The following is a 27,955-nucleotide window of genomic DNA, read 5'->3' as shown; positions in this document are numbered from 1 at the left end:
TTTTCAGTCATTCCCATCCCAATTCTTTCCGTTTATTTTTGCAGATCTTCTTGCATTTTATATGCAGCAAAATGAAAAAATCTGACTTGTCCTCATAGCGGGAAAAGCACTACACAAAAAGCTGGAAAACCCATGGATCGTTCTCTCTATCCACCCTTCCCAGTCTAAGAAATCAGGAAAAACTATGGCTTGTGTCACATGAGGATGTTTTTACTGATAGTGAGGGGCTTGCAGTAGACAAATTTGTGTCCATTGACCTGACATTGCTTTCATTAATAGGGGTGAAAGGACGTATTGTTGAGGGCCATTTCTCTCTCTGAAATCTGCACTAAGGTTCAGGGAGACAAATGAGGTCCCCACCAACTAAAGCCCTAGAGTGATACTTCACACCTGAGTGATGTTTTTCCCTATCAGATAGAAGGATAAGCAAACCCGGTCCTTGTAGTCCCCGGTAATATTTGTCTCTGTGCAAAAAGAGAATAAGAAGTCAGGCTTCTCAGGGGTAATTTCATTTTGTAAGCAACAGAAATGTGACCAGAGAGACTTCTAATTACTTCAGTTTATGAACTACAAATCATAATGTTAGCACACAACAACCTTTATGTAGATTCTCCTATCAAATTTTTGCTGATTAATGCATCCCGTGTCATGTTACCAACAGGTAACTTCCTAATGAGAGATGAATTTATTTTCAAATGTGAAATCTGTCAACATTTTAATCCAAACTCAACATTTTAACATACATATTTAAAAGGTTTACTACATCATGCAAGATATAAAGTTGATTAGAATATCTATAATCCTATGAAGAAAGTAAAGTTCAGTACAGAAAAGTTATATCTTTACATTAACCAACAAAATTTTAGCAATTGCATCTCTCGCTCTTAAGTCATTACAGGGTTTAGGGGTCATCTCTGAAAAAACAGATTATAAAAATGTCTTCTGCCATCATGATTTTGTCCTTCACTGTTCAAGTAAAATCATGTGTCATCCAGTTGCAAAATCTTATTCTTGGCAACACGCATACATGTATACAAACCACACTGCAAATTAAAAAAACAACTGTACCCGGTCAGGCCTGACAAAGATTTTCTAGACTCTTCTAATCTAATCATTTCACCATGTACTAGTAAGTTACGTCATTATTTTCTACTTCTATTCATTTGCCAAGTTTTAGGAAAGAGTTCATTCATATTTACAAACACACACAATGTGACAAACCAGGATAAATGGTATTTGAAAAACCGTTATAAAAGAGACTTGCCTGAAGTCATTTCATTCAACAAAAAATTAATTTAACTCTTAAAAAAACAAAGGCTAGTTGTAAAGAAATACATAATACAATAGTACATTACAGAGAACATTAAGTTGTACTTCATTTGCCTTTTATGGAACTACACCACTTCTGTAAATAAGCATTTTAATTGGTCTGTTCTTTGGTGAAAACAGAGCTCCGACTTCAGTTATGTCATGTGAGGCTGCAACGGACAGGTGTGCTCCACCACCACGAGAAAGCAGAGAAACTAAAGGAAATCCACCACTAGATGCCTTTACTCTCAGCACTGGGAATGGAGAAATCTTCCGCAAAACAAGCTCCTAACACTAACTATTCTCTTTATTTAAAATTGCCCAAGGTGACAGAATGTCTTTCCAAGACTGCTTCTTTCTAAAACGCACAGCTTTTTGTTCTTTCTTCTTTTACAAAAAGTGGTTTGCTATATATGTACGTAGCTTATGCTGGTGGTGACTCTTCAAAGTCAACTTCCTGGGCACTTGATGGCATCAGAATATTATTTTAAAATGCAGAGTAACATTAACTGCAGTTCATCACTTGAAACTACTGTTAAACAGAAGTCATGTCAAGTCTTTGGTTTTGGTGCAGTATTTAAAAATTTAGGCAAAACTCCTCCTAAAATATATTCCCCTCCAAGCCCTTATTTGCTTATATTTATAAAATAACCTTCAGTAAAATGCCCCTTTTTAAAACAGGCAGTTGATTACCAATAATGTCAATGCCAATGATTCGGGTGCTAAAATAATTTCATATTTTCCAAGTACATATACAGACATTTTGTAAACTGTCTAGTTTATTTCACCAAAATCAACAATTGATAAAAAATAGATTATAAGAAATGTCCCTATAAGTGACGCTATTTACCAAAATAGTGGGATTTTTTCCTCATAGGTGCATCAATTCTTTTGCTATTTATGATCAAGTTTTGAATTACTTCTGGTCAAGCTTTGACTTAAAACGCCTTCTTCTTCTGTTACAAATGACTTCCGTTAACGTGAAAGGAGTTCTGAGTATATACACTTAAAAGAACGGCTCTGCTGGGCCTTTCCACCTGGGATTGCATATGGCTTCATTCTTGTAAGAGATTATTGCAGTCTGCCCTGAAGTGGACTGTTGTGCCAGTTCACTACAACAAGAAGTGAGTGTAACCTTCGGCCCCAGTAACTATCACATCCATCCAGATCCGCATGGCTTCCGGCGATGGGGCCACCATATAGTAGATTCTGTCGTGAGTCTTGACACTAAAGGTGAGTAATGGATTGGGACTCTAAAAATCAAAAAAGGAAAAGAATGTAAAACAAATATCTTGAAATTATAACATTAAATGACACAGAGGGCTTCTTCATCCTTAAAAGGAAATTTTTCTTCCAATTTATAGAAATCTATGCAGGCATTACTTTTGCTCTAGTGTAAACTGTACCCCTGCACCCAACACCTTTCTCAAGATTGACTGTCCTTCTGGCCTTGCTGCCCAAGAGACCTCACAGAGAGCTCGTCAGTCCTCTTGGCAGCTACTCTGTAAGGCTCTAGCAGGGTACCTGGCTGATCGCGGGTGCTCAATAAATAGTAGCTGTGATTCCCAGCCCTGCCAAGATCCTTCCTCATGATCCTCCTCAGAACTAGGCAGTAACTCCTTCTTAGAACCCTAGCAAAGAGTCCTGCAGGATCTCCCCAAACAATATGTCCAGAATATTTCCTCACTTCAATGTGGCTCTTTTTTCACAAAAAGATCAGTGGCACTAATTACTTCTACATTTACTTTTCCAACACCATTCGAATCATATCCATCTGTATGTCAGAACAACAAATCTACATCGCTTTGAATTCAAAAAACATCTTTTCTCCAACTTAATTATGCATTCAAATCGTAGGAATCTGAAAATCAGTGTTTACCTTGTTAGCATTCTTGAGGTGATCATAATATACTTCTTCAATGGCTTGAAAGTATATTACTCCTTTTAATTTAGCTTCATGCTTGTCTGCAATGACAGAATAGTGTTAAAATGAATACTTTATCACTACTGATGGACAGGAAAAATTACAATTTCATTGTAATTATCATCATTAAAATATTTAGTATTTAAATTATCTACAATTAGTTCAGGTAATCCAGATTAGTGCCTTAGCCTCATTCTCTATTGGAAAAAGAAAAAAAAGTTGGAATTATCAGCCCCAAACCAAAGGGACTAAATGACTTTGCCCAAGGCTCTTCAGCAAATTAGCAGTCAAAAGATAACCCAGAACTTCTGCCAGGTTAGCACACACAATATAAACACCACTGACACTGATACAAATTATTGCCCCACATCCTCCAAGGCAGTCATTGTCATGGAAATATTAATATGCAGACCTGTTGTAATGAAATTTGTAGCAAGTGTGTTTTTTGATTTATAATTTAAAATAGTATTCTATTTATATTTCTTTCCTATCAAATTTCGTCTAGTATGCTTGATTTTTTATCCTGTTCTCAGCAAGCTTCATGTCAATAATTTAATGTTCTTTCAATGCTGCATTTTCCAAACTGTTTCCAAAGATTTCATCAAAACAAAAGCAACCAACCAAACCATCAACCAAATAAACAGTATCACTCAGTGATCGAATAAGTTCTTGAACTATTTTGTAACAAACTCTGCAGGGATCATGAGGCATGTGAGTATATTAAAGAATTTCCAGAGCACGGATGAGGATGCAGAGAAAGAGACTCTCTCATCCCCTGTTGGTGGAAGTGCAAAGCTCTTTTGGAAGGCAATTTAGTAAAACAAACACAATTAAAAATGCAAAAATCCTCTTACTCAGCAAGTCCACTTCTAGAACCGTATTGTAGAAGAGCTATTCATGCATGTTGTGCACGTGGATTTGTGTTGGTTACAGCACAAGGCTGCAAAAGATGTGCTTGAGTTTTAACAGGGAACTGATTCAACCCTCCCCCAGCCATACAATGGACCCCACACAGCCACTGCAAAGACTGAGGGAGATCTGCATGTGCTCATTAGAGAAAAACGCTGAAATATTGTTAGGTGAAGAAAGGTACGAACAGAGTGAATATTTGGTCCTGACTGTACTAAAAAAGAAAGAATACTGAGACATACTGAAACATACATAAAAATGAATAGAGAAAATCTGAAAGGATATTTCAGGCTTCACAGTGTTGGAGAAGGCCAGAACTTTTGTGATGGGTAAGAGACTTACTTTCATTCTAGACACTTGTATTTTGAATTTTTTCCTAAGTGAATGAATGTCTCTTTTTTTCCATAACAAGAAAAAGCTAGTCTGAAAAATAATGGCCCTGAGAAGTTCAGCAGGAAATAAACCTGTTTAATTGCACTGAACCTAGCATTTCCCTAACTTATTTGACTGTGGACCATATTTGTGTTTGTTTTTGCTCTTCCTTGGGAAACACTGTTTTAACTAATATCATGTTCAGTGGGTTTTCACCACTTTCTGTGAACGAGAAGGTCAGTATCTCTCTCAAAAATTCGCTGGTAGGACCAGCCCGGTGGTGCAGTATTTAAGTTCACAGGTTCTGCCTCAGCAGCCCCGGGTTCACCCATTTGGATCTTGGGTGTGGACCTACACACTACTTATCAAGCCATGCTGTGGCAGGCGTCCCACATATAAAGTAGAGGAAGATGGACATGGATGTTACCTCAGGGCCAGTCTTCCTCAGCAAAAAAAGGAGGACTGGCAGCAAATGTTAGCTCAGGGCTGCTCTTCCTCAAAAAAAAAAAAAAAAAATTGCTGGAAAGGATTCTGTGATATTCATGGGACTACAATAATACTTTGTTTTCTGAAAAGAGATGTTAAATAAAATCTAGAGATAAAAGTAAATCTTGTCAGTGTTTCCAGCAGGCAGAAAATGGGAGAATGAATTTTGTTTGTAGGATACTTCATATATGAGCAAGAACTATGAAAACTATAGGCCTCACAAGGACATTGTGAACTAAGAGAATGAATAATGTGATTGTAAACTGACCAGATGATGCTATTCATTCTGTCTCAATAGCCTTATCCCATCAATTTACATATTTTCTGCCCCTCAGTTTTCTTTAGAGACTCTTCTAAGGTTCCCCAGTTAATATGTAGGAGGCCAAGTAAAGAGGGCAGGGTCGTGACCAACATAGAGACCTGAGAGCAGCTTTCAGCGCTGACGTTCACAGCTCCTTCATACATACCATGGCCTTTTACCTCACAGATAAGCTGAAGAGGGGTGGCGCTCATGGGATCAGGTCCAGCCTGGACTGCAGTCCTGCCTGACTGCCTGTGGGCTGATCCACTCCTGCACTTGGTGGTGTTTTGGGGAAGGGGGGGGGGGGGGTGGGAGCGACAAAGCTGATGATAGCTGTAAACAGAGCCGAATGGGCAGCGTTTGTCAACCTAGGTCTCACCGGTCAGTTATATAATATGTAAGTATTAAAAAGATGAATTAAATATAACCTTTGTCTGTTTTATGTATTAGGGTTCTGGGTAATTGTTCATATATCAGAAAGGTTTTGGTATTTAAACAAACATTGAAAACCGATCACCAAGAAGTTGAATTTGGAAGAAAGCATTTACATGGTCAGAAGGGGTGTTGGTTCTGACTGGGTCAGGAGGAAGGGGCAGTGGACCACTCGCCCGGCAGGCAGATGAAAGAAAGAAAGAAGGCTCCTGGAGAAGAGGAGCAGAGAAGAGGAGGGAAGCTCTTTTGTCTGAAGTTATGTTAAAATTTTATTTTTGGAAAATTCTGGGTGAGGTTGTCTGTGGAGACTAGCACACAGCAAACTTTGTTTATGGATTTTGCAGACACTAAATTGCCGTTTCTCATTAAACAGGCATCTTTTCTGTTGTACTAACTGAAGAGAATGTCTCTGGATTCTTATAAAACCCATGGTCAAAAGCCCTAGAGAGGCAAGCAGGGACCTGAGGCAGTTAGGCCATCCGCTTCAGGCCACTGGCCACTGCAGTAACTGGAGCCCCACTTTCCATGCACCCCACCCTCTCCTCACCTCAATTCTGCCACTTCATGGCCAGTGATCCTTTCTCCCACACGCTTCCTGGTTCCTCAGACCTCTCTTCATAAACATATCCTGACCTCCCACTATAGATTCAATGACTGGACTGTTACTTTTATTTATTACGTTGACACACTTTATGACAATTCCTGACAATGCTCACAAATGCTCCCACAGTCACCCCAAAGCAGTGTCTCTTCATAACCTCTGCTATAATACTACGCTTCTTCAGCAGTTGAAAAGAGGGCAGGGCTATCCTCATGCTGATAATGGACACAGTTCACATGTGATCTAAGAGTAAATAAGAGGCTTCTTAATAAGTACATCATTTATACGAATATTCTTGTATTTATATAAGATTTGGTAGGGTATGTTTCTCATAATCCATCATTTAAAGAATCCAAAAATATTTCAGTCACTTAATAAATACTTATTCACTAGTTCACCAATGAGCTTTACTCTCTGTGCTTAAATAACCATTCTAGTCTATAAACTATAGTTGAATGACTGTCAGCCAAGCCTGCCTAATTGTGTTTGACTTAACTAGGGCACATATCCCATTATAAATAAATAAATAGAAACCTTTTTTCTGGCCTTGTGGTTTAAAAGACAATATTTTGGTCTAAAAATAAATTCCATTTAGTATTTATTTGGACTTGAGCTTACTTCAGAAGTAGAATAGACTAATTAACATAGTTTTAAATAGACTAACATAATTTTTAAATAACATAATTTTTATGATTTCTAGAGAGGAAATTCATATCATGTGGTTTTATAATCTGAATATAAAGTAATATTCATCTACAAAGCTAATATTGCCATTAATTCTATTACTTCCCAATCTACCTATTTACACTGAATTTTACTGCCTTGCTCTATAACAGAGGGTTCCCAATTTGAATACACCACTTAGATTTTTTTATCACCCACCTGCATAATAAGAGAAGGTGCGCTTGTTCCGATCAAAAACAAACCAACGTTTTTTCCAAGTTTTAATTTTTCCACCCATTTTGATGAGGAATCCTCGGCAGGTCTTCTCTGTGATCGATACATGATAACAAGTATCAATATTGTGGCCAGCAGTCTCTACGTGGCTCCGCAAATCGAAGTCTTCCTTCCGGACAGGCAGATAGCGTGTCAGAGGTCGAGCCTGGAAAAGTGCAAACCCATCTCATCTATAGCTAGTTATGTGTTTCATTTTAGGTCACAGATGTTTAGGAGTAGAAATGAACTGAAGGCCTAGGTGTTAAAATGCCCATGTGATTATGAGCACCCAAGATAAACAGTATCATTTAGAGTCTAAAAAGTGGACAGTATTTTCAGACAAATGCTACTAATAGGGAGGAAGAAGGAGATAAACTCAGGCCAATAGATTCTATTCCTTGAAACAGGCAGATGAAAACATGGAAAAATGTCATTTATCTTGACTTGAAAGAGGCGCTTGCACTTAAAAACACAGGGAAATGAGGCATGAACTTATCTGGGCTGCTTCCTACAGATGAGGACTCCTCCACTGCAAAGTTTCCAGGAGTTCCCTCTGCCAGAGAACTTAACAATAGTTTTCCTTAAATAATCTCAGACCTGACGTGATTGATTGAACGTTACTTAGTAAGTCCAACCCTCACAAGATCCCCAAAGCTGTTCCCGCCGGCTTGCACACACTCTCTGATAAAAACTGAAGGCAGAGGTGTAAGTTTTCAAAAGCGAAGCTGAAATAAGGTAAGACGGGGAATCAAAGCTGTACCCAATGAACTGTCCAGGACAGACACTGAAGGGATGTTCAGACGTCTTCTATCTTACTATGGCTGGAGTAGAGGTTCATCTAATCTAGGGAGGGCAGACCACCATGGGTAACATCTCTAAAATGGTGTTTTATTTTATTCTGTTAAATTACCCTACCCCTTTGCCCTGGGGAAAATGACCTAATCATATACTTGGAGGCAAAACTTATACTTAGGATTAAAATAGAATTGTGCTTTTGGTTTTGGCTTCAGATACCAAACAGCCTGGATGACCTTCACCATGAATCAACATTTGGCAGGGGTTTGGCATAAGGAAATAAAATGAACATATTTTACTTTGTATTTTTCCTTCAGTGTTTTGCCTGATTCTGTGGTACTTTGTAGATGTCACAGACTTACTGAAACCTCAAAGCACAGAAAGTCTCAAAGACAGTCTCTCACTGCTATTCTATCAAACTGCCAGCAACTATCAAGAATAAGAGAAATAGTACCTTTTACCTTTAACTCTATTTGGTAAAACTGATTTGAAATTTAAATTACATGGTATTTAAACGAAATTTTATTTTAGTTCCTTAGAAAACATACATTATGCAAACAGCTCTAGTGATAAAAACAGCGATTCAAACTCTTAAGATGACCAAGATAGGTAATTAAACAATATGGGTGGTTGTCTCGAGTTTTGCTTGAGTTCAGTAATCTTGTGCACAGGTGTGTGAACTGGTGTAGCAAAGGGGACATGTGTGACAACACAGTGGTTAGAAAAAAAATTTTTAAACTCTAATATGACCACCAAGAAATTGGGCTGGAGTGTTTGCTTCCAAAAGATGGCTCAATAGGACCTCTTCTCTTCCTCAACCAAAGGTTTTAGTTTGGGTGTTGTATTTGTTTTCAGTAGCGAATCCCGCTGCATCTTTTGAAGCTGCTCAAAAAAGCACTCCCCTTTTCAATATACTCCAAACATGGCTAGAAGAAAAAGTGCTTCTCCTATCAAAATGTTCCAAGCATGACTAGAGAAAAGTGTCATTGGTTAGTAGGTCCCCAATGAATGTCTTTATTTTGAAATAAACATACATTTTTGGCCTACTAATGCACATCTTTCTCTTAGCCATGTCTGTCAAGGGCTAGCGCACAGAGCAGGGAAGACACCCACAGACACAGTGTGACCATCTTCTATAGAGTGACCACCAGGGGGCAGCCTACTCCAATCCATCCGGATCGACCACCAACCTGTGCTCTTTGTTTCTCCCTTATTTTTACTTCCTTTTCAATTAACTTCTGCCTCTGGCTAGTTTCTTCCTGCAATCGTTTCTCCAGGAGTTCTCGGCGTCGTTTTTCTTCTTCCAGGGCTCGTTTTTTGGCTTCCATTTCCCGTTCCTAAATTATCATTATGCAGAACAAGTTGTAAGACATATTGGTGATACTCAAATGATTCCAACTAATATCAAAAAGAAAATTCTCACTGGCTAATCCTTGGTTTTAGAGCCTAGGCTGTTACAATATATAGCCTGGACTAAAACACCTGTAATCACCACCCACGTAGCTTTCAAAATCATCCTAGGCAGAAACGCAGCCACTACATTTAATTAACAATTGCATATTAAGTGAAAATCCAGCTTGTGACTAGATCCAGTCATTTCATACTGATGACCACAACTCTCTCATTTTTAATAAAAAGCCTCACAAATTGTCACCCAGCACCAGTCATATGATATTTAGTCCTTCTTTCGATGGCCGTCCACTAACTGAAGGCCATCGGTCCTTCCAATTCCTGTTGTTGCTCTGTGGCTTCCTGGCCGAAGGTTACAGAGGAAGCACACGGGGAAGTTACAAGAGGAAAGGAGGTGCCCTTACAGCAGGATGCAAAGGCATTTTGGGGGATTCCTAAGGAAGTTCAGATTCCGGCTTGACATACAGTCACAATAATGTGGGACTTTTAATATTACAATAGTGCAGTTAACACAAGCTGGCAAGGAAGGGAGCATGCATAGAGACATGACATTCCTCCCTGTTCCTTGGCAGGCAAACAAAGCAGTCATCAAAGGGAAAATATAATGCAAAGCATTCATTTTAGTCTATGTCAACACTATCTATAGTTTAAATTACAAAAAACCGTAGTGCAGTAAAGAGCCTTAGAAACATCTCTCCTACATCCTTACTTTTCAGATAAGAAAATGAGGCCCAGAAAGGTTGAGCGATTACTCCAAGATCACATGCTTATTGAGGCCCGAGGACAGTTTCCTGACGTCAAGGACAGGGCATCTTCAACTGACACATCACTGACCTCTGGCATAAAGATATTAAGCCTACCCTGGATTCAAGCAGCCGTGTCTTCTCTGCATGAGCCTGCTTCAAAAGTCTCTCCATTTCTTCTATTCTGGCAATATTTGAAGTGCTGGCACTGAAGGAAACACAAAAGCCTTTCAAGAATATTGTTTCAGATTGATGTTTCTTCAAATACACACACACACACACACACACACACACACGTAAAGTGCTTTACTCATAAATAAATAAACCAAAACCAAATCTTACAAAATGCGTTCTCAAAATGCTTCCTCCAAAGTCTAAAAATTACAGCCTGTGGGAGAACTTCCTGTTAGTTTAATTATTCAGAGATGCCAGACCAACAAGACTATCACCAAAGTTCTATGTAGATGACACCTAAGGTTTGAAGTCATTTTATTGGGTTTGAGAATATGTGTCACCAGCTGCTTTTTTCTTGTGCCTTTATACATGTGGGCATTTTATTTTTTTAATGATGATGGCAATTAAAAAATGACTTCTCTCATAGGTGCAATAGAAAGGTGGTGGCCAGTTCTGTCAATAATACCATACCATACCAATATGCACCATACCAGTGAGGAAACTGCACGAAGGGATTCAAGAGTTTCAAAGGAAACACATTCTGAGAAAGACAAGTGAAGGGAAAAACCAAAGGGAGTGAAAGCTGTAAGAACAGTTAGAACAACTACAAGAGAAACGGAAGAACATGAATAAGTTGAACACTAAACAAAACATTTTATTTTTCTACATTTTATTTGACTATTATGGAAAAAAGGGACCATGGTTTATATCAAAACTTATTTACTCTGATGTTCCTGCCATGGAGAACCACTGTTATTTCCTATGCATGTATACTTGAATAGTGATTTAAATACATGTCATCTTTTCTATGCTCTCTTGGGGACAAAGAAGCTTTTGTGCCTGTATCCTCCATAGCATAGAGATGGGCACACAGTAGGGATTCATGTTTGTTAGACATATTCCTACAAAAGTGAATTCATATAAAAATGAATAAGATAATGGTTAGCACAGATTCCCAAAACTGTATTGTTGATCTCAAACCTAGGATGTTTCAAACATAAGGCTAAGCATTCTTTGGAAGAGATAAATGACTGCAGTAACACAGGACATATTTATCTTAAGATCAGTGCCATGCACACAGATGTTTGTAGGAGCTTTATTAACAATTGCCAAAACTTGGAAGCAACTAAGATATCTTTCGGCACGTAAATGAATAAACTGTGGTGCATCCAGACAACTGAATGCTATTCAGCACTGAAAAGAAATAGGCTATGAAGCCATGAAAAGACACAGAGGAATCTTAAATGCATATTACTAGGTGAAAGAAGCCAATCTGAAAAGCCTAAATATTGTATGACTCCAATTATATGACATTCTGGAAAAGGCAAAACAATGGAGACAGCAAAAAGATTAGTGGTTGTCGGTGGTTTGAAGTGGGAGGTGGGGAGGGAGGAAGGGATGGAGAGGCGGAGCACAGAGGATTTTTAGGACAATGAAAATACTCTGTGTACTATAGTGGTGGATACATGACACTATACACTTGTCCAAACCCATAGACCGTACCACATCAAGAGTGAACCCTAATGTAAACTATGGAGTTTAGGGGATAACGTTGTGTCAATGTAGGTTCAATAGCTCTAACAAATGTACCACTCTGGTGGGGAATGTTGATAATAGGAGAGGCTGTGCATGTGTGGGGGCAAGACGTATATGAGAACTCTATATCGTCCTCTGAATTTTGCTGTGAACCTAAAGCTGCTCCAAAAAAAATAACAATAGGCTGTACTTTGCATGGTTACCTTCGGCCAGTCGGCCGGTTTTCAGCCAGGTGTTTTCTCCCGAGAAAGACAAGAACATAGCAATTTCTTCTCATTATTTCCATGAACTGCTGGGGGAGGTACAAAAGGGTAAGGTCTGTTCTCTTCAACCAGCAAGAATGAAAGAAAAAACTCTTTAATTTTTGTGCAGGAATTTGTATTCCTCTTTATTGAGAATACCTGACTTCATGGATAGAAAAGGGGCAGATTTCATCAGCTCAGCTGAGAAATCCTAAGACAATCACACAGGCCATATAATAGCACAAAACTGTGTATATTCTACCGTGTCCTGTGACATCAGATATATATGCCTTATGTCTCCAATTAAATTGAAAATAAATAATTTGAGTTTTGTTAAGTCTCGAGTCTTAAAAACTCAACAATTTAAAAAAAAACCACTCCCCAATAGCATAACCCCCATCTGTCCCTTATCCTTGCTCCGGCATCTCCATTTTGCATCCAGCTTGCACTGGAACATTGTTAGTTACAGGAAACTCCCTGTGTCCATTCCTTCATTGTTTGGACAGCATTGTTAGAATGCTGATATTTACGCTGAATCCAAATCTTTCTTCCTAGAGCTTCCATTCACTGGCCTACGTCTGACCCTGAAGCCTCATGAAGCCTATCCAGATGAATTGGGTGGAACTAGCTTGGGGAGAAGCAAATATTTTCTGTCCATGGTTTTTCATATATTTGTAATTTGTGCACATCCTGGGGGCAAGTTTTCACACATTTATCCATCTTTAAATATTTCTGCTCATTTTTAAAGAACTTTTCAGGGTGTTTTCTATTTATTTTATCATATTTCTAATTAATTTTATGCCAGTTACACTCAATCTGCTCATTTGGCAGTGTTTCCATAAATGTCTTAATTTTTCCTCCAAATGAACTGAATTTTCTGAAAATGTTTGATAGAAAGTACATGTTAACATTTACCACTTCATATCTTCATCACTTTTAGGTATGAAAGTCACCTATTTCTTAAACTATACTTTATATACTTTAAAAGCTACTTTCGTTATTCTGTTTAAAAAATTAATTTTTATCCACAGACACCTACTTGTTCTCTATAGCCACACTTTTGCTATTGTTAATTTTAATATTTCTTTGATGTGTAAACCACTTTTATTCAGCAAAATTTTTGCTGCTCTATGATACTATGTTGCCACCATTTAATACTTTCTTGTCCTATCAGAACTGCACCTACAGTGAAAAACAAATGCAAACTGCAATGGGAATTCAGGCAGAAGTCTAGGCTTGTCAATATCACTGCATGTGAAAATGTCAACAAATAAAATGCCCTTTGGCCTAGCACCCCCCATGCAAAGGGAGAGTCTGAAGTCACTGCAGATAAGCTTTACAATGCATTACCTGTAGCACAAGACACTCATCATTGCTTTCTCAAGGCCACCCAGATTACTAGAGGAGTAATGCTTCCTTCCATTGCTCCAACCCCAACCTTCTTGGAAGGCAGGCACAAAATTCTGATCTTGTATGTGATTGCTCTAAGATTGCTGATGATACTGAGTCATTGGGCCATAAATGCTACAAGGATGACAAGTTTTGCTACTTTCCCTACTTAGTCATGTTCTGCTATTTTATCAACTGAAGATTGCTTTTGTATCTGACCAACTTTGGTAAAAACCACATCATGAAGAAAAACAAAACTTCCATCGAAGTTAAAGGAATCTAAATAGCAGATTTGAGGTTTTCTGTGCTGAATAACATTACCTTTCGGCAAAATTTGAACTTCTTTTTAGAATATTCACTTTAGAGGCAAAAGCAAAAAGAGAAAAAGGAAGAAAGAACAGCAAACAAGAACACTGTCATACAAGAAATATGCAAAAAACAAAACACGGAGCAAAGCAAAATTCTCTATAAAGACACATAAATTTTTCCAGACTGCGTTCAGTGCACCAAAATTGCCACTAAATGAAGAGCTAGTGTCTCAGAATATTTATTTTCAATTAATCTTCTCAAATACATTCTCAGCTTAAGCAAAATATTGCTCTTTATAAAATGTCTAATCTTTCTCTATTCAGTAGTTCCTTGAGTATTAGAAGAACCAGCGCTCTCTTCTCTAATATTCTGCAATCATTTATCACCTGGTCTGACATATCTGGTCCCTTTGACAGTTGACTGCCCCTCTGAAATCACTCCAGCTTTCGATATCTCTTCTGAGAGAACTCTCTAGAATAAAATGCATACACTGGGTGTTGACCATCTAGGGTAGAAAGCAAAATACAAACCTTTGCCTAAAATGAAAGGGTTAGAAGCATCTGAAATTCTGGTCAAAGAATCTTTTAAAACTATGTTCAACCATGGATTGTCCTCAACTCCACACCCAGTCTTGTTCCCCCTCCGCAAACACACGGCTGGTAGTTAAGCTATCATGAGAAATCAACTCCCTCGACATTTTCTCAAAGTACGAGCACAAAGTGAGGGCTTAGTAAATTAATAATAGCAATAGTCATAATAAAGTATCCTTGTAGGTGGTATTCAGAACACTACCTTCTACAAGACAGTTCAGTAACTTTAGCAGAATAGAGATTTTATGCAGAATTGACTTTCAGTTGCTCTTTTCTAAGACCCAAGGCCTATTTTCTAACAGTGTGAGTTTTGATGCTGAAAAAGCAGAAACATTGTCTGACTCAAGTAACTTTCTGGTAGACACAAAAATGATGTCTCAACAAAAAGTGAAGGGCAAATGTACCCACAACTCTGAGTAATTCTGTAATTCTACAAAATTCTACTTTTTGTGACATAATAAACCACAAGACTAAGTTTATGTTGCTAGAATTTCAGCATGGAATTACCTCTTTAATATACACATAATTTCAGGGTACTTTAATACATAATCTTTAAAAACTCTTAAAAAGAAAAAAAATTTTATAGTCTTTTTATTTCTCTATCTTCAAAAAGTTCCCATTAAGGATGTATTGTCCTAATAAACATTCCAAAAATTAGTTCCTTATTATCTGCTTTCCTGATGTTTTCCATATTATTTTCCATCAAAATAATGGGTACAAACTTATTATAGGGTAGCATGGATTTTTTTAAGGTAGATGGTGGCACAGAAGAGAAAGGCTTGTTTTTCTCTTTCTCCCTATAAAAGGAGAGACCCATGCTAGACCTTTTACAGGTATCTTCCACTTTGGCTTCAACTTTTTGACATTCAGAGGATCTGACAGTACAATGAAATAAATACTACCAGTAACTCTGACCATGGTGATTGGTTACCTACAATTGCTAGCACCGCTGGATCAGATCTGTATTAAGTAACTATGGAAAATGATCATGGCCATGTATAACTAACTGCAGGAATGATCATCTTGCAATAATGATGTCCTCTTAATATGGCACATTCAGTGGAACTAGTCTCATTTTCTACCTTTGGAAATCATTCTATGAAAAAGTGTAGGGGCCGGCTCCGTGGCCAAGTGGTTAAGTTCGCGCGCTCCGCTGTGGCGGCCCAGGGTTTGGATCCTGGGCGCGAACATGGCACCGCTCATCAGGCCACGTTGAGGCGGCGTCCCACATCCCACAACTAGAAGGACCTGCAACTAAGATATACAACTATGTACAGGGTGGGGGTTTGGGGAGATAAAGCAGGAAAAAAAAAAAAAAGATTGGCAACAGTTGTTAGCCCAGGTGCCAATCTTTAAAAAAAAAAGAAAAAGAAAAAGTGTAGGGCTGGCCTGGTGGCATAATGATTAAGTTCAGGTGCCCCGTTTTGGCAGCCCAGGGTTCGCCAGTTCAGATCCTGGGCGTGGACCTACACACCGCTCATCGAGCCATGCTGTGGCGGCATCCCACATACAAAATAGAGGAAGATTGGCAGAGATGTTAGCTCAGGGCCAATCTTCCTCACAAAAAAACAAAAGAAAAAAGGAAAAAGTGACTAGGTGAGCAAATGAAAATAAATGAAGTTTTTGGGGTCACTGTGCTTAAGTGTTCAGATCTGAAATGCTTGGTAAACATAAAGTGGTCCCTTTTTAGGTAATTTCTTCTGCTCACTGCTGGACTGCTGCTGTGTACCACCATTAGACATGAGAGATGGAGTTTGGGGAGTGATAATTTGGAGGAACGCATATTTACTTTTAATTTTTGGAGGGGAAGAAGAAGCAGGGAGCAGAAAATGGAGGAAGAAAAAGACCAAGATAGGAAACCCTTAGAGGGTATTTATTTATTAAAGATGGCTCAAAAATAGAAAAAAAAAAAAAAACAGTCAAGCGGTCAAAGGAATACTGGTATAAAATGTTCACAACTCTTGGGGAAGAGGGGAGAGTAGTTGGATGTTTTCAAAACAACTAAGTACAGAGCACCAAAGAAACATGGGCAGTCCCTGTGAGATCACTACACTGTGAAACCAAACGGCTGCCTTGTATGCCCATTTAACATCATCTTTTATTCTTCCGATCATCATTACATAATAGTCACTGAGTTGCTGACTTTTCTTTGTGTCCTGTTACTGAAAAGGACCACATTCACTTGGTCAGTTTACTGGCATTTATGAATAATTATTCAAAGTTCTCGGCTTTCTGTCCTGAGAACACCAGCTCCCAGCACCCGCCGGCACTGCTCTGACCACCCCTCAGAGCGGTGGGTAGCAGCAGAGAACCCTCAGTGTGCGAGGTGGTGTGACGCCCAAGCGTTCCAAACACTCAACCGTCTTCCCCCAAATAGTCATATTACGTTTTTAGAAAGCGAGATATTTCATCTTCTAATATTGAATAAAGTGAAATACTAACCCTTCTAACATCAAATAATAATGGCAGCAAAAAAAAAATCATCTTTATTATCACCATAATTCCCTCCTAAATTTAGGTTATTCTCATGTGACAAGCAGCAATACAATTCTCATGGTTCCTTTATTGCTTTCCCTCAGGAATTTCTTTCCTTCTCTGATAGGCTCTATCTAGTAATATTAATATTTCACCCATTGATGCCAGGACTAAAATACACTCTATTTACCACAGAATGTAGCATCTATCCTTTTCTTCTTTCTCCCCACCCCCAAAATTCCCTGGCTATAATGTCTGGTTATATTTGGGTCTCTCGTATTCTTTTCCTTTGTGAAACACTAACTAACCCAAGGCTAATTATACCTTACTGATACTACTTTCCCTCTGTCTCTGTCACTCTGTTCTTTTTAGTGGAGAAGGGCAAATTAGCCAAAACTTTGTAAGAAGGAAATTATGTTTACATGATGGTAATTTTCCATCAAAATGTTTTAAAATCCATCATCTACTTTTGTTCAAGAAATATTCCCTCCATTTGACAGAACAGCAAATCAGGACCAAGACACTTCTATGACCGGCTTCAAGCGGCACCAGCAGTTGTCAGGTCAAGCCCAAAAAGGACAAGTCTTCCTGCTCCCAGCCTGTGGCTTCATTCCCATATAGGGAAGTATGTTTGATGGCAATTATCCAATTAGAATTTTCATTTGAGACACACAAGTGCTCAATTAACATTTATTGAATATCGGATGTTTCTTGGGTTGAAAGCATAATGGTTCTCAGCTAGTTGAAACAGATGAAATACAGAAAAATATCAAAATTGAAAATATGTCTATTTCACTATACCCTGAGGTATTTATTCAGCCAGCACTTAATGAGTACCTACTATATGCCAAGATCTCTGCTGGGTGTAGAAACCAAAAGATAATTAGACATCCTCCTTAACATAGAAACATTCACCAACTAATTATTGAAGAAGAAATTCTGTGCTGCAATGTGATCAGTGATATAATAGAAAAAAGTATTAAGTGACATGGAAACAGAAGAAAAATGCCCTAAAGGGAGAAATTTTCATGAGTTTCCAACTGAAGTTTGAGTTTGAAGGATGAGGAGAATTTCTCCAGACTCAGATGTGGGGGAGACGGGAGATGGTAAAGATGTTTTGCAATGCCAGGCACTTCAGTGCTCAGTAAGCCTAGGTTGAGTAAATTAGAAAAAGGAAAGGATGAATCGACTGTAGACAGCGATGTGCTGCTAAACCAGCTCTCTGGAGGAGAACAAAAACTCTGATAGGTAGCAAATGTTGATCTATGTGGCATAAATACTCCCATCATGGCCAGTTTCAAGCTACCAACACGACATCACCGATCACAGGGTTAGGAGGAGATGTACAGCTTGGCACTTTGCAGTAAGTATGAGCCAACTCCAGCCCATGGTTGACTGTCGAGCACTCTATAAGTATTTGTGGAGTGAAGGAACCTCTACATGAATGAATGAACAAACTGCATGATTCCAGGACTAGGACCAGGATGGTCAAAGGCACAGAGATCAGAGAATTCATTACCCTCTCAATTAAATAAAAGCTCTGTGGGGTGTATTAAGAGGAGAGAATGACTAAGGAACTGGGCTGGATCTAGAATGCCAGAGTCTGGGGTCTGACTTTATTCACAAAGTGGTTGGGCATCATCCAAGCTTTGGAAGAGGAAGAGGACCATAACTAGATGGGTATTGTAGACGTGCCTTTAGCTATAATTCCATAAGACTACATATGCTTGCCTTAAAGGATGAACACAAATGTGAATGGTTAAATCCTTACAAAAATTTTAATATGTGGAACAGCTAAAGCCTTCCTTCTAACGAAACATAAGGCCAAGACATCATTCAAAGTTCTTACTCTATAGTTGGAAATTATTTCTTGATTTAATCAAAGGCAGTCCTAATGAACTTTGGAGTCAACCAACAGAGGCAAATCAATTTTGAAGCAGAGTATACATGTGAACTCAAATGAAAAGAAATAGAATAAAGGAGAAAAATGGGTTATAGGGTGTCTGACTGACTAAGTCACATAGGATACTAAGAAATTACTTGCGAAGTCCGCCATGACACCCAACTCTCTTCTGCATTATAGACTCTTTAAGTCTCAAAAATTGGGACTTGTACATATACATTGCCCTAAATTGCTGGCTTTACTTTTTGAAAGCAGTAACCAACCACCTTGTCCAAACCAGAAACCTTCCCCACAAATAAATCCTACCTAGAGATATTATCAGGTGAGCAAGCAGAGATGCTGGTCTCCATGCTATCAGAGCTGTCTAGGCTCAAAGTATCAAAGGCCTGGTCCTTGTAGCTGTGGTCTGGGTAGTGGAAACTGTTCAAGTAGACATTTGATTCAGACGCTGTGCGGTTGTAAAATTCTGACGATTTCTGCCTTTGTCCTTCACTCATCTGTTGGTGATTATACCCTAAGAAAAGAACCATAAATTTGTTAGTATGCCTCATTTTTCAGTCTTAGATCTTAACAGACTCAAACCAGCAACCCAAAACATCTGCGTATGAAACTTGGGCCTTGGTTTAATTTGTTTTGAAGCCAAGATCAAAGAAACAGCATCATGCTCAGCGCACGCGAGAGTTTCAAAGAAGTGGTCTTGGGAGTGACCTTTTTTGTCAGGGGATCACTTGACACTTTGCGATGCCATTCCTACATCTCAGCACACCTGATAATACATCAGCACACACACACACACACACACAAAACAGAAACACGTTTAAAAGCTCTGAACCCTCTCAAACTAGTTGTGTTCAAGTGAAGCAAGATGACTCCTAGAGATAAGCAACCCCAGGGTCTTAGAGCAGTCACTTCTTCAGTGGTATTCAAATGTAAGGAGTGCTTGCCGTGGTCATGAAACAGCAAGTGGCTCATCAAGGGGCAGGATTTGAGAAACCTGTATCTCACTCATACTGTCACCAACACTTCGAATCTGGTTAAGACCCAAAGTGCACATTTTTCTCATGCTTTTTTTCAATTCCATTGTCTGCCAATTACTTATTTAAAACATTCATGGTCAAAAATCCTCCCAATGGTTGTACTCTTAATTACTACATATATAGCTCTCCTTTTTTCCACCTTGGCTGTCAGCCTTCAGCTACTTGGTAATATCAACTGTATGAAAATGTAGGACTCGCATTAATAGGAGCAAAAGTGCCACTAATAAGAGGTGTTTCCTGACCCTGGTCCTTGGTCAGCTCGTGGTTAGGTACTGGCTTTCCTCCGTGTTATTGCTATGGCTGCTCTCTGGGGGCTGATTCAGGGGCATCACAAATTGAACTATTCTTCCTTTCAATTCTCTATTTACTATATACTCAGGAAGCAAGGATCACACTGATAAACACGTCTCTCAAGTCACTAAAAAGCCGTTTCTCTAGCCGGTACTGTAGTTTACAATCTCTTTCTTCCTGAGTAAATTTACTACCAGATCTATTAAGAGTTTACGATTGGAAACTCTTTTCTTTCCTTTGAACTTCCCCTCTTCTCTTGTGCTCTACCGACCTTTCAAATGAGGCTTTTAATTGATAATGAAATGGCCAAAAAGCAGGCCAGAGGGCAAAGAAGGCAATGATTGCAAACAGCTTCCTCATCTGTGGATTAAACATTCCCATTTAAAAACAGAAGCCACATCCATGATGCTTTAACAAAGCATCATACACCAACAGTTTATGTAAAATGATTTTAGGTCCATGAGAAGTTTGCATGCCATTAGTACTTGGAGCAGTTTTGGATATCTAAGTGAAAATATGTTGGTTTAGATTAAGGCATTTCTGGGAAGATAAGTTTTCTTTATATAAGCTGTAATTATAAATTATAAACACTCACACACACGTATGTCAAAACTATGTATCACTTGGCTAAGAGAAGATGCAAAACATAGCAGCACATCGTGAGCTTTTAGACAGAATATCATTCATTGTAATGGTCGATGCATAAAGCATGACATGAAGCCAGCACATTCATAAGCATAGAGCTTGTGCCTTTTTTTTCTTAAGGCAAAATAATTCATTACTCAAACATTTACCTTTGATACTCGAACTTTTGGAATTACTAATTGCTCCTTTTAAATTGTTTCCAATTATTCATTAGGAAAAGGAGGGGGACAAAAAAAAAAGAACACCAGAGATTATTTGAAAAGGTCACACATGTATCTTTCCTTATGCTTTCAAAAAAGGCTTATTGGCAAAGAAAACTTCCACATTGGCACCAACTCCATGGAAGACACTTTCTTGTTTTAGTATGAAAAACAAATCCCTAAAAAACAGCCATGAAATTTAAAACATATAAGAACTGCCTCCTTGGCAATGACATGTACCACAACCTCCCCCACCCTTCAGAAAAGTCAGTCCCCACAATGCAATTAACACTTTGTCGGTAAAGCAGAAAAGAGGGTGAAGCGTATTTCTTCTTAAAACAACTGTATGCCCTGCTCCTCAGATCTTCCAGGAGTTTTTTTTTTTTTTCAAAAGTATCATAGAATAAGAAAATGAACTTACCATCTTCAGGTGAGGTAGACAGTAAACTAAAATGACTCAAACTTTTCAGCTGCGGGCATGAGAAACAGCTGCATGACAACGTGTACTGGGCTAAGAATTGTGAATGTAAATCCCCAGATCACCTCACTATTTGTTGAGGTTTGGCTCTATGCCTGAGAGAACCTTCCATCATTCAGGTGGTAGGATAAGCATCTTAAATTTTCATGGCAACTGAAACGAAAAAGACTGCTCCTAATGAGCATATATTTCCAAATGCAGGATCTTCATTTCCTGGGGAGCTATTGTGAGTGGAAATGTTCTGCCTTATGGAGCTGCTCATTTCTCCCAACTGGCAATATTTTACCGATCACAATGAACTCAACTGTCACCTGGCTTAGCCTCCTCTCTCCCGAATAATTTCAAAAAAAAAAACCAAGTTACTCCTGCAATTACAAATAAGGGCATTCAGCTCTCCCCTGTGACCCTCCAAAGGGTTTGGTATTCAGGCTCTGGTCTGGCCATCCAAAGGTAAAGGTACTTTGATAGAGCAAACAGCAAAGGAGAGCAGGGTAGCGAAGGAGGGTGTCCTGGCAGGAGGCCCAGGAAGAAGTGCTGGTGCAGTGAAGGAGCACCCAAACAGGTGTAAGCTTGACCAGGGAGGGGGACCTGTATGTCCTGTTCACCACAGTATACCCACTTATTTAGCATATGGATGTCACAAAATAGTCACTGAATGGATTCATTTTCTCATCTATAAGTTCCAACTGAATTAGTGGCTAAATAAGGAGATGGAATGCATCTACTGTGTGGGGCGGGGCCAAGCACCCGGATTGGGAAAAATGAGACTTTCCCAACCTCAGAGACTACTTAGTTTTCGTTTTTAAATTAGCAGCAAGAAGAACATTGGGTGAGCAAGTAAAAAGGGCCTTGTAAAGCTCTAGATCCTTCCTATCCAGCCACAAACAGCTGTTTGAAGGGGTAGTTTATAAAGTGATAATATGTGAGGCTCATCACTAAGCACAGCACATACTAGGAACCCCAACCAACTCAACTCTCTTCACTGCCCGGGAGACCCAACAGATTGGATGTACAAGCCCATTTATTATGATTACTTTTTAATGCCAGTCTCTATAAATTCTGGCTAATTGGACCTGGAAAGTTCTTCATGAGTTACCCATTGAGGGATAAGTAGTCTTGCCAATATCTCCCAAATGTGTGTTATATACTTTAAAATGGTTATCTAGGCCTTAATATAGAAAATGAGATGACTTAAAATTATAACCTGGCTTTCAGAGGATAAAATTAATCAGTATTTCTGACAGTTCAGTCTTTCATAGCCCACCTGCTGAGAAATTCATTCTTCCTAACCATCACAGTCCACGGCCGGAAGATGAAGGTACGGGACAAGTCAGGAGTGAAGGAGGAGAATGATGGAGAAAGGGAAAAAGATACAAGATCAAAAAGGATAACAAGGGGACAGGAAAAACATACAGCACTTGCAACATGCAATCATTGATGGTGTGAGTAACAATACCAGGTTAACAAGGTCAGATGTTCATACTTTTAGATTCAATCTGAGTTTACAGAGAAGAACTCAAGAAGTTAAAAAATAATAAGCCTATGAAACATGCATACAGTTGAATAATTATATGCAGTTAGAATACAGGGAGAATAAAAGCAAGATTATAGCTTAAAAAACCTCTTTTTTCCAAGCAGACAGTAACAAATAGTTTTTAAGAGCTAAGGTTTGTAAAATGCCATTCAATTATTTGAAGCACCATTCATCAAACTTTATAACAAGCCATTCGGCTAACACCTTACATCTCTACCATCTAGCCACAGTAATAAGTGTCTTATTTATTCAAGCCAGTCATTTAAACTGTTCTTTACTCTCCACGAAGAATGTCTTATAAAATAGGCTCAAATGGAATAAATAAGTAGGAGCCTCCCAAATCCTTCCATCCTCCCCTGCCTTATTTTATACCTGGCCTTTATAAAGGAGAAACATCATATTTTACCCTTAGCCTATATACATCACAATGCCCACTCTTTTCTTTATCTAGATCCCCAGTCTTACAAAACAATGGTTCCAAAGCACTCATATTTCCTGCATGGTCTGACCTTGTAATAAAAAGCCAAAACAAAGAGGGTCATGCAGCTGCCTGTGAATGAACAGCAGCTGCACCCAGCATTGCATTTCTAGCAAATGTACAACAATTTCTCTCTATTGTGTAAAAGGACTAATCATTAGACTGAAAATCCACCATTGTACAGTTTTAAATCTGATCGTTTCTTATAGATGACTTGACAATGACCTTTCACTATTTGCAGAAAAACAAAAACACCACACAAGAAGGCTGTCATACCTTTCTTGGACTTCCCTGCATTTAAGAGAAGACAAAAGGACAAAGATTTCATTCATTCTAAAGCTTACAGAGGAATAGTTCACAGGTTGTACAAAAGCCAATAACCATTACAACTTTAAGAGTTGAGCTCCTGGGCTCTTTGCTTTAAACTCTGCTCTCAAAGAGCTTTGTTTGCACAATCCACGTTGTCAGTTCCATTAAGACAGTGCTGATTGAAGGAAGGCTTATACTTACACCATTGTCCTTGAGGTGTCCATTATGAATAAGCAGCAAAAAAAGAGTTCATTTAAGTTAATTGTGTAAGTCAAAAGAATTGATAAGATCTATTAAATTTGAGTTAATGAAAATGTGGAAGGTCTAATTTTTTTCAAAACCATGTAAGTTTATTGCTATTTGCTATTTTAATGAAGCCAACAAGAGCTAGTGAAACAATTCTAAATGAAATTACGATTCATCCTTCCTGGTCTTTTTGTAGGCCACCTGTACAAGCTTAGTAGAAAGTCCTGCCAATTTTATGATCTGTTGTGTCCCCAGTCCCTCCTCCCCTGGGTCAAGGAGCCAAAGGTGGCAGGCTGGCCTCACAACACACACATCAGATCTATGTGGATCAACACACACATGATGGTTCTCTATTTCCTCAGAAGCTGTCTCATCAGCACCACATGAAACTCTTTAAAAGGAACACCTCTTTAGAGCGACAGTCTTCTTGGGTGTACAAGAGACCTACCACCGAAGAAGAGCACAAAAGATAGGTCAAAGACAATAGATTTTGCTGAGGGTACGTTCCTAAGGTGACCTAAGGGAATTTGCTCAGTTTTCCTCTATGAATCTAGCATGGGGATTCCCATTATTTGAGGGGAAAACAGAAATTAAAAAAATAGACATCAAACATCTCTTCAGTTTCATCATATTCTCCCAAAAATCCTCTTACACAATAACATTAATAGCTCTTGATTTTTACAAATCTATCTGTTTAACATAAAGCTCTAGTTTTTTCTTACTCTCTATTTTAAGAAAATACTTTCAACATAAAGTGTGCTGGTGTGGCCAATTTGACCTTTGATATCTTCAGTCAATGGGAAAAATACATTTATATATCACAGAAAAATGCTTCAACAGAAAATAGACTTTGATCCACAAGCGAACAGTGGTAAATGAGAGCCAAAATATAAAGACTTATTTATGAGTGTTATTTATAAATCATAAGAGATATTTTTTATCTTACTGAAATTATGGTAAAGAAAATAAAGGGGAAATTCAATCAAGTGTATTCGATTCAAACATTAACACTGTAAACCCCTCATACATTATAAACGTCTCCTATGTATACTACAGCCTCTATGAACTCTTCTTTTTTTTAATTGAGGTATAAGTGACATATTTCCTAACTCTTAAATCACTTCTAGTAATGATTTGAAAACTTCATTCAAGTGATATATATATGTCTATCACTTATACACACAAATATACACATTATATATACATACATATATATATATATATATATATATATGTTTTTCTTTTTTTTCTGATGGGAAACCAGTGATTATCCATTAGTAGAGAGGCTGAGCAGTCAGAATTAAACCCCAGTCTACTTGGAGAGGTGGGTTTCAATCCCACTAATGCCTTAATGCATTGAGAAGCCAAATATCCACCATTCCATCAGCATCCCCATTTACATCCCGGACATACCTCCGTCACTGCATTTACCACATCTTATTGAAGTCATTTGCTACGTGTCTTTCTTCCTCACTGGACTATAAACATTTCAAGGGCAAAGATCATCTCATTCGTTTGCATTCTTGATATCTAGCACCATGACTGCTCAAAATTTAGGGCTAATATAAGTTGTTGACCTGAATTATCATGTTAGCACAATAAATCTGAGCCTCTCAATGAGAAGCTCACCTCTGGAACTGCATTATAGTAACTTCTTCTAGCCCTACCAAAGACTTTTTAAGAAGTCCATTATAGAGTTTGGATGATGGTGGCATGGGAGGACTCTGAACTCTCTCCTCCCACAGACACAATAAATCTGCAACTCCCTGTGGAATAATTTCCTCTGAGAGAGATCTGGAAACTGGATAGAAAGAACCCCCACAACAAGGAACAACACTGACACAAGTGGAAGAGGCGGAAATACAGCCCTGCTGAGGAAAAAACCACATTCCACATCCTAGCCATGGCGCTTCATGGCTGGGAGCAATCTCAACAGTATGGAGCTTTTTCCAGAGGAGCAGGGCATCTGAGCTCCACGGTGGGCATCCCAGCCCTTGGATACAGCACAACCGAGGTGAGATCCCATACTTCCTGGCTTTGCTGGTTTTGAAATCCAACAAGGAATACCCTCAGAAAAACTACCGAACTTTAGAGAAAGAAAAACCTCCTCTTAAAGGGCCCACACAGATATTCACCCTTCAAGATACCAACACAAACACACCAGATAGAAAAGTGCATCGTCCATTGGTAAAAGAGTCTCACTTACTAAGCTCAGAGCACGTCTTGGAGAGACAGGAGGCAGCTGGGCCCACACGCCCAGGGACTGAGACACTGGTGGCAGCCATTATTGTGACCTAGTTCAGTTGTGCTGACACACACACTAGCAGCCGCCATTCGATTCCTTCCTCTAGCTTGTTAGTGCAAAGAGGGATTTGTCCCACCCCTAGAGCACCCTAGCTAATCCAGTGCAGCTGGGGCAGACCCGCCCCAGGGGCTGGCTCCACCTACCAGCAAGCCCACAGCCAACTTGTGGACCTATGTGGGCAGGGAGAGTGGGTCCACCTCAGTGGGGGTTGGTGTGCACAAAGGCCTGTGTTGGCAGGGCTTGTGGGCCCTCAGGCAGTGGGGTGTGTTGGCTACAGCAGACTTGTGCTGTTGGCCATCTGAAACAGCCACAGAAGGGATCTGCTCTGACTTCCAACACCTGAAACGATTGTGCACTGCTGCACCTGGGCCTGGCCCCACCCATGTGCACTCCTGAGAGAGCTGACAACAGCAGTTGGCTGTAGGGAGCCACACTGGTGGCCTGCAACACTTGTGAGGCCCTGAGCCTAGTAAACAGTCAGACTGGGGGTCTGACTTGCTTAATAGCAAAATAGCAGTAGTTGTGTGCTATTAGACTTCACAGCCAGCCATGTCAGGGTATGTTCTGTTCAATAAAGTGACTGCAGACAGCCAGACACAGCTGAGTCTTACAGTTAGCTGGCCCGGGGGCCAGCCTAGCCTAGCTGTGCACGTGCAGCAAGAGCAACCCTGCCACAAAAGAAAGGTACACATAGCCCAGACAGGGGACACTCCTGGGACATCTGGGGTGGGTGACAAGAGGGGATCACATTGCTGTGCTCCATAATGCATCTCTTACATAAGGCCACACTTCCAAGACCAGAAGACATAGGTGATCTATCTAAGATAGATAAAAGCACAGAGCAGTAGGCAAAATAAGGAGACAAGGGAATATGTTCTAAATAAGGGAACAGAACGAACCCTCAGAAAAAGAACTAAATGAAACAGAGATAAATAAACTACCTGACAAAGAGTACAAACTAATAGTCACAAGGATGCTCATTGATCTTGGGAGAAGAAAAGATGAACACTGTGAGAACTCCAACAAAGAATTGGAAAATATAAAAAAGAACCAATCAGAACTGAAGAATACAATAAAGGAAATGTAAAATTCACTAGAAGGAATCACCAGCAGAGTAGATGACACAAAAAAACGGATCAGAGAGCTGGAAGAAAGAGTAGAGGAAACCACCTAAGTAGGACAGAAAATAGAAAAGAGAATTAAGAAGAATGAGGACAGTCTAAGGGACCTCTGGGACAACATCGAGCACACTAACATCTCTATTATAGGTGTCCTAGAAAGAGAAGAGAGAGACAAAGGGGCAGAGAATCCATTTGGAGAAATAACAGCTGAAAACTTCCCTAACCTGAGGAAGGAAACAGACATCCAGGTACAGGAAGCACAGAGAGCACCAAACAAGATAAACCCAAAGAGGCCCCACCAAGACACATTGTAATTAAAATGTCAAGAATTAAAGATAAAGAGAGAATCCTAAAAGCTGCAAGAAAAAACCAATAAGTTACATACAAAGGAAACCTCATAAAGCTATCAGCTGACTTCTCAGCAGAAACCTTTCAGGCTAGAAGGGAGTGGCACAATATATTCAAAGTGCTGATAG

General features: G+C 39.2%; 1 protein-coding gene across 20 annotated transcripts in view; it reads right to left on the bottom strand.

Annotated features, from left to right (window-relative positions):
• Positions 1–544: 544 nt before the first annotated feature.
• PHLDB2 (pleckstrin homology like domain family B member 2) overlaps positions 545–27,955 on the bottom strand; it is a 223,587-nt gene continuing 196,176 nt past the window's right edge. For 13 of the 20 annotated variants that reach the window (XM_046658183.1, XM_046658175.1, XM_046658186.1 and 10 more), the window contains 9 exons: positions 23,775–23,789; positions 22,751–22,771; positions 20,958–20,993; positions 19,142–19,349; positions 10,335–10,425; positions 9,255–9,401; positions 7,216–7,435; positions 3,188–3,273; positions 545–2,561 (listed from right to left, as the gene is read on the bottom strand). In XM_046658183.1, the coding sequence (XP_046514139.1) occupies positions 2,421–2,561; positions 3,188–3,273; positions 7,216–7,435; positions 9,255–9,401; positions 10,335–10,425; positions 19,142–19,349; positions 20,958–20,993; positions 22,751–22,771; positions 23,775–23,789 (965 nt within the window). In that variant the 3' untranslated portion in view covers positions 545–2,420. The remainder of the gene's footprint in view (positions 2,562–3,187; positions 3,274–7,215; positions 7,436–9,254; positions 9,402–10,334; positions 10,426–19,141; positions 19,350–20,957; positions 20,994–22,750; positions 22,772–23,774; positions 23,790–27,955) is intronic. The other 7 variants (XM_046658182.1, XM_046658192.1, XM_046658196.1 and 4 more) reach the window with 4 other exon arrangements.

The sequence above is a fragment of the Equus quagga genome, chromosome 4 (genome assembly GCF_021613505.1).
Source record: "Equus quagga isolate Etosha38 chromosome 4, UCLA_HA_Equagga_1.0, whole genome shotgun sequence".
Taxonomy (NCBI): Eukaryota; Metazoa; Chordata; class Mammalia; order Perissodactyla; family Equidae; genus Equus; species Equus quagga.
The sequence above is the reverse complement of the archived record's forward strand: the minus strand, read 5'-3'. Positions and strand labels throughout refer to the sequence as shown.